At 43.0% G+C, this 8,258-nt stretch overlaps 1 protein-coding gene across 1 annotated transcript; it reads left to right on the plus strand.

Annotated features, from left to right (window-relative positions):
* Positions 1-1,331: 1,331 nt before the first annotated feature.
* On the plus strand, positions 1,332-3,481 carry LOC106095923 (uncharacterized). The gene has a single exon (XM_013263373.2). The coding sequence runs from the start codon at positions 1,432-1,434 to the stop codon at positions 3,328-3,330; it is 1,899 nt and encodes a 632-aa protein (XP_013118827.2). The 5' UTR covers positions 1,332-1,431; the 3' UTR covers positions 3,331-3,481.
* Positions 3,482-8,258: the final 4,777 nt, after the last annotated feature.

Genomic DNA, 8,258 nt, shown 5'->3' on the forward strand with positions numbered 1-8,258 from the left:
TCTTTATTGACTACAAAGCCGCCCTACAAAGCCGCCCGCCCTGGTATCCCTGCAAAATTAATAAGACTCTGCAGGATGACACTTGCTGATACACGTTCCTCAGTAAGAATATGAAAGAATCTCTCCGAACCATTTAATACCAAACGAGGTTTCAGACAAGGAGACAGCCTCTCGTGAGATCTCTTTAATATCCTGCTGGAGAAGATTATACGAGATGCAGATGTGAATAGATATGGCACACTAATCACAAGAGAGCACATGCTACTTGCCTATGCCGACGATATCGATATCATAGGTCGGTCACCGGAAGTAGTAACTGCAGCCTTTGAAAGAATCCAAAGAGAAAAATGGGTCTGGCAGTAAATGGAGATAAGACGAAATGGATAGTCTCCACTCCCAAAAAGCCATGTACAACCGAAAAGATAAAGAACATGGAGAAAGTGCACTATCTGTCAACGAAATTTGGTTGTGTGTGTGTGTATAATAGTTAAGAATGAAAACACATACAAACAACGAAAAATGGCGCGAACAAGTAACATACACAAAATCAGAGTTGCACTAATCCCTGATTTTGACAGATAGTGCACTCAATATTTTGCTGTTGGTCAATTGCCACTACCTGTAAATGAATATATCTTGTGTCATATGTTATTTCAAAAAAAGCAAGTTGTACACATTGTGTGATACGTACGTATGAAACTTATTCTATTCAATCGAGGTTATATTACATTGGGCTTACATGTCCATCAGGATCACTAATAGAAGGTTAGGTCACTTGCGAAACCTTGAAGTGGATAGGCCCCATGAACATCATTGAGGATGTCAAATCTGTCGATTGAAAATGTCATCACATAGGAGAAAACGTAAGCAAAAAATGAATGTAAAAAGAGAATAAGTTGACATCCTCAATGCCAAGTATTCCCAAACACTAAAAAAAAAATACGTCGGCTGATTGCTTGGCTTAACCTTAATCCTAATTGCTTAGAATCCTGCATGCCTATAAAAAAGGACATACGTATGAGAATACATGCCGATTAGAGCGCGCTCTATTTTAAAGTTGAAAATTTTTTAACTTATGTGTGTTGCTTTCATGATACTTGTTTGGAGAGTTGCATTTTTCGACGCAACGCTCAAAAACATTCTGTTTTGGCCTTAACCGTATCGGCAACGAAATTTTCGCTTAGGGTATGCATTTCTTAAGGTAGTGAAAATTTCATGGAAGGTGCATACTGCTCTTATACCCAAAATAGAGTCTCTTTTTGCACAAAAAATCGTATAATCGATTAATATAATAATCGATTAGCCGAAAATCGACTTTCTGATACCTAGGCCAAATGAGAATTGAAACAAAATATAAACAAAATATAAACGCAGAAAAGGTATCTTTTTTAATAAAAATTCGATTGAATTCGAAAGTTTTCAAGTTTGGATATGACAATGAACCATTTAAAATGGATGGGGCATTCGGCCACCATACTGGATATCCATAAAAATTTAAGGGACGATCTACAAAGTTGTGAAGTTACATTGGCTGGAAAGGGAGGCCATTCTGTTAAGGCTCATCGCTTCGTACTATGTTCATGCAGTGATTTGTTGAGAAGTCTACTTTGCGACATACCTCTGCAACAGGAATGTTGTGTAATTTTGCCGGATATAAAGGGTTATCTATTGGATAATGTTCTTTCATTTATCTATTTGGGTGAGTGCTCGCTCTCTTCCTCAAATTTGTCCGAATTTCTGGAAGCTATAAACATTTTGGGCATAAAGAGCGCAATAAGCTTCGAATGCAATACCAATGCTATGCAGGCTGCTCAGAATGCCCAGAGTCAGAATCATAACAATGGCCCCACAATATCGGCAACCAACCCTTCAAATGTTGTTGGAGTGGGCAGAAATGTCAGCACAAGAACCTCCGACCACGGAACTACCACCCTACACCACGAAGAAGAACTCATTGAGACGCAGACCATTTTGCATGCTGACGCTCAGACAACTACATCCAATACGAACAATATAACATCCACAACAGCTGAAAATCGAGAATTGGAATTTCTAGACGTCTATCACCATGATCCTCAGCACAAGATAACGTATTCAATAGAGCACGTTCCTGGTTCCACAAGCGGTAATGAATTTATTTTGACCGAAAATTCGGGTAGATTTACTTTGACTCATAATCATAAGTTAGAAACGGCGTCAAGTGCCGAATCTACTAACATGGAGGTTACAGAGGAAGACGCATGCGAATCACACATAATTGAAGAATATAGCAGTGGTGATGAGCCTCCTTTAATCCACATCAGTAGTGGAGAAGCACCTTCAGTATCAACAGCAAATGTTATGGCCGCAACTCAGGCAGTAAACACACCTTCAAATGCAATTTTAGAATTAAAACCAAAAACTAAGGCGATAAAACTTAAAACCAATGGTCCCCCAACTGTCATACCGAAATTAGAGCCTGTGAACGACATGGATTCCGTAGTGCAGCACATTGAAGAAAATATATCTATGCTGCATTCTGACCAAGATGGCAGTTATACTTTGCTTAAGGATAACTCTGCCAACGATTCATTCGTTTCCGGCAATACAACAAATGAATCGGATTTCTCCTTGAATTCTTCGAATTTGACTGCCGCCGACTTAGCTTACCAAGCTATGGCAAATGAGGGAATGTCATTACCAAAGGCAGCAGTAAAATATAATGTCTCAAAATCTGAATTATGGAAACGAGTTCGCAGCACTGGAGTAGAAAACTTACAGAAAACGCCTAAAATGGACCCAGAGAAATTGGATGTCATCGAATTAGCCAGCCAAGCTGTCATAAGTGAAGGCCTCTCATTACAAAAGGCTGCAGTTCGCTACGATATATCCAAAACAGTGCTATGGCGCAGAGTACGCAAACATCCGCAGTATATGAAAACAGCCCGGGAGAATCCCATTATATCTAAAGCTTATGAACGCCTTAAAACAGGCGAGTCCCTTAAAAGTATATCGCAGGATCTCGATATACCTATGTCCACGCTCCATCGCCACAAGGTACGACTGTCCAATTCAGGGCAGTTACCGGACTTTGTCAGTTGCAGAAAGCGTGACAGCGTATCCAAAGATGATCTAAAGGCCAAACTTGCTAAGGCAGTACATGCTTGCGTACATGAGGGAATGTCACAAAATCACGCCGCTAATTTGTTTGAAATTTCTAAAAGCACTCTGTGGCGCCATCTTCAACGACGTGTGGCCGAAGCCGAAGCAGCAGAAACATTAGAGGGTGCTATTGAAGAATCGATGGAGGAGGGGGACGATGATATAAAAGAGGAAGTCATTTTATCATAAGCTGTAGTCATTTAAATTATGAAGTTCTACATCGTACTGCTTTATTAGCAGACACTACCATGTTTTTCTTTTGCCTATTATGTATTTTGTAAATATAAATAGAATAAGCATATAATACATTAGCAATACAATTTTAATATTACACTTGCATATAAGATAACTTAATAAAGTTAGACATGTAAAAAAATTTGCTATTTTTTACTCTGTAACAATTATGAAAACTATTCTTCAATTCATATATAGGCCAAGGACCATCAATGCCGAAAAAAAAATTCTTTCATTAATTTAAATGTTTCAAGTTGAGAGTTCCTGCTCTTTGAGTATCATCTAGTCAGATTCCAAACTAGAGAAATTCATGAATGGTATCATAAATAATGCTGAATCAAATCAGCAAGTTTTGTGCTTCAAAATCTATTTTTTAAAAAACGTAATCATGAAAAAATCACAAAAATCGAACTTAGTACCATCCTTATTTCATAATGCACAGCACAATTAATATCCATAAACATATATTATACATATATGTTATGTATGTATGTTATATACATTCTAGTTAGGTGGAAACTAGAAAAGAATATTTTAAAGAAATCCATTAACTACAATTTGAATATTCCATTTATCTCTGCTTTATTCTGTACTAACAATTTGAATTCAACTATGTATTTTTTAAATTGAATGGATTACCCCATATTCAGGCAAATGCAAATTTACCCATGAATATTCCATTAAGAACAGTGGCAAACTTCTCACATATCAATGAGTGCTGTCCGATTCAAGTTTAAGCCGAGTCTTTTTTTATAGATGAGTCTTTTTTATAGCCGAGTCTGAAAGGCATGCTGCAGAGCGACACCACTTTGGGGAGGTGTCGCTCCCACAGCTATCCCGGGCCGGCATGAAAATGGGGCTACGACAACGATCTGCAAATGTGAAATCATGAGTCAACAGAGTAACACATCCAGGAGGTGTACTGTCTCACCTAATTTGGAATATGACCATTAACAATATTGTCTCTGGATGACGTGGCTATTGCGGGGAAGTTGCCCAGCACTCTTAAAGATAGACTTCAAGAAGCTCTAAGCGCGACATCGGAGTGGGCTACCGAGAGTTATCTAATCGTTAATCCGGGTAAGACAGAAGTAGTTCTTTACAGCAGGAGATACAAGTTACCTACAGTGGCACCTGTCATCTTGGGAGTAGAGAATATTTCTTTTACTGAAAGCGCAAAATACCTGGGTGTTTTGCTGGACAGGAAATTGAACTTCAAATCAGGGATCCGGAGCAGGTACCTTTTCCGCTCCGCTCCGACAGACGTTTTTTCGCTCCGTTCCCGCGAGCGACAACATCAAGCAATATCCAACATCGATTATGTGTGTTCTTGATCTAAAATAGACTATATCCTTATAAAACCCCCATATAAACCCGAAGACCCTCGGGAATGTTCTGAGAGATGAGTTTCCGTCGTTGTTGTTGTTGTTGTAGCCACATTTGCATGTGTAGCTAACGAACCTCGTCAAACACCTAAAGGTGAGCAAGCCCAATGGCTAGGTAATTGAAGACACCAATAACTGGACTTGTCATATTGATCATCATAGGCACTCAGTTTTTAGGCAAGAACCGATGTCGCCCGGCCTCTCTTTGAGACTCTCCGCTGATAGTTCACGACCCCCACTATCCGCAACTTATGGACCCGTTCATCAGGGATCTCCTTGAGACATGGTCAATAAGCAGCTACCTGCATTTCTACAACAGGGATCGTTCGGTTCGCGACGTGGCTGGTTACGTTAGAAGGGTATTTTTACCAACCTGAAGTTGGGGTCCATAGATGATTCTCTGGTTTATGTGAAGGCCCGTTCTTTTGGTTGTTGTAGTAGCCACATATTTGCTATGGAGGCAACGATCTTCATCAAGCTTCTATAGGTGAAGCTCGTTTCGGTGCGTAGTATCTAACTCGCCATGTCATATCGAGCATTAAGGCACTTAGTATGAGTCAATTCTGACAGGCCTCGATTGCACTGATTTTCCATGGCTCCAGTTGCAGCCACTCCGTAGCCCAGAAGCTCTAATAGAGCCGAGCTAGCTATGAAGGGCAGAATAAACAATGATTCACAAGCGGAGGGCCCTATTAGGAAGATTGTGTGGTTCTTGGTTATCAATGAAATTCTCAGGACCTTTGAGGAGAAGACAGTGACGGTGGTTGTCAATGCTGACGATATTGTCATTAAGAATCTCCTTTAGGGTGCGCTGTCCGCTTCTAGATGGGCGAGGGCCACCGGGCTTGGCATAAACCCCGGAAAGATTGAGCTGGTGCTGCTCACCAGAAGGAGGCAACCACATGACAGCCGGTTGTTCGTACCGGATAGAGCCGATGAAGCCCTTCATAGGCAATGGCTGCCACCATCCACCCTCAGTGTACAACTGCGACTGGCGCTAGTAACCCCATCATGGAGTGTACGGGGATAGCAGTCAGGTCCGATACTGCCGAAATAGAATTATACAAGGTGTACATACCGCCGGTTTTTAGGTGTAACCCAGCTTATTAGCTCGACATAATTGGGCTGGCCATAATAACGACCGACGAACGAGCGGGGCAGAGCAGATTGAGGGCTCCACGTTCTGTACGGTGACATTTCCATTGCATCCCCTGATCACCTAAGCGACGTATCCTGGCAAGCGACATATCTTTGGGATCAGACTACTTCCTCATAATTCTCACCATCGATCGACCACCTGACCTCTGACGGAGGTTATCAATCAGAATCAGAGGCCGGACGTTTATCAATCAGAAGAAGGCCGATTGGGTCGGCTTCATAGAGTACACCAAGTGCCGCTTCAGTGAACTGACTTTCCCCTTGAATGTGTTAGTTTCCGAGAGGAAATTCCAAGACATCATTAACGCAGCAGCCGCGGATCCCACTGAACTCAGAATCAGGGAGCTGAATCTGGAAATAAACAGGGTAGTCAACGAACACAAGCGGAATTCGTGGCTGGAACACTTGAAGCAATGTAACATAGGTACCGGTTTAGGCAAGCTGTGGTCTACTGTTAAGTCACTCTCGAACCCCGGAAGAAGGGATGACAGGAGCTCAGTCACTTTTGGCGTTTTAACTGTTACTGACTGAAGAGATGCGCTATGTTGTTCAACCGTCAATTTATTGAGCATCCCGAGAGTGACAAGGCTAGGAGGAGACCTATTCGTCGTCTCCGTGGTCTTCGAGCCGATGGACAGCCGTCCGTTGCGCCATGTTATTCAAGGCGTTTGCCCCGACGGAATCAGCCAGGCCTGAAACGCTGGGTTGCGAATTATCTGTGTCGCCAGTCATTTGTGGAATTTAGGGATTAGAAGTCGAAGCACTTGGCGTGAAACAGGGAGTTTCCCAGTGCGGGGTGATATACTCGACACTGTTTTACCATTACCTCTCCTCCATTCCACCCCCTTCAGATGGCATAGACATCGTACCATATGCGGACGATTGTACGATCATGGCACCAGGCCCCCGTCTACCTCAACGAACTTGCCTCTTAATTCGCTGCAAGAGATCTTCATCTGCCAACAAATCTACAGCCACATTGTTCACTACATTCACACATGGGCGGAACGATGCGCTGAATGTGCAGTCTCTTGGTGTCACATTTGACAGTTCTTACGCATTCCCCTGACGTGCCATAGCAATTTGCGATAAGCTCAGACGTAGAAACAAGGCCCTCAAGTCACTTGCTGCCTGCTCTTGGGGTGCTGAAAACGAAACCTTGTTGACCATGTACAAAGCAATCGGCCGGTCTATTGTAAGTTATGCAGCGCCAGTGTGGTCTCGTCAGCCCTGTGACACTGCAACGGTTCTCACGTGGACGACCACCTCCAACAGGAGACAAAGATCCTACCCATGCAAAGACATAACTACTTGCTGTCTAAGCAATACCTTCTCGGCTGTTATCGCAGCAACAATCCAAATCATGACCTTGTGGATAGGTACAGGGGCGTTGGAACCCTGAAGCCTCAAGGCAGATCTACATAATCTAAAGCGTGAGGTCCATCGCTACAAGAGAGAACCTTTAGATCAAGTGTACCTAAACAACATTCATGCAGACACGGTAGCAGATGCGGTGAATAGCTTCCAGGTGAATGTGGTCCTTGGAAAACCACCGCCTCCCATTGCACCTGAAGAAATTGACCTACCCCGGCAAACCGGCAGAGCAAGGATTGATGCCGACAGAGCATGAATTGATGCTGGCGTGCACGATGTATGTTCCGATTGTGACCAGGGACCACACGACACACGGCACCCTGTTAAACTGCCCAGCCAAACTCACGCGACTCAGACCCAGATCCCTCTGGACGCACCCCATCTCAGTCGCAGAGTTTCTGGATCTGGATATTTAACAGCAAACGAAATATAGAGCACTTCTACAACAACAACGCATTTCTACAACAACAACAACAACCAGAAGAATAAGGCAAGGTGAGTTTTAGGGGATCGGTCGTGAATGAAATGGAGCTTTCACTCTCTCTCTCTCTCTGGAGGTTAAATACCTGGGCATTATTTCTGACCAGAGGTTAGAACTGGAGAAGGAGGATGACGATGGAATCAAACCGTGGCTGAAGTCGCTATACTCTTGTCGCAATATGATAGAAATGAGATGGGGAGGTGGATCAGGGTCGATCCACTGGATGTACACTGCTGACGTTAGACAAATTCTCACCTATGGATGCCTGATGTGGCATCAAGACCTGGAGAGGAGGCTTTGAATGGGATACTTTTTCTGAGAAATGCGCGACAGTGAGGAACCTAAGACTTAGGGAGTCAGGAGCATGGCGCTCATCGGATTTCGTCTGTTCTGCATAAAACTGCCGGATTGGAAAGACTACGTAGCATATGAAGCTTTGGGCTTAAAGTTCAAGTTGGAAGGGGCACGGTGGCAGGAATGTATGT

This window comes from Stomoxys calcitrans, chromosome 1, assembly GCF_963082655.1.
Source record: "Stomoxys calcitrans chromosome 1, idStoCalc2.1, whole genome shotgun sequence".
Lineage (NCBI taxonomy): Eukaryota > Metazoa > Arthropoda > Insecta > Diptera > Muscidae > Stomoxys > Stomoxys calcitrans.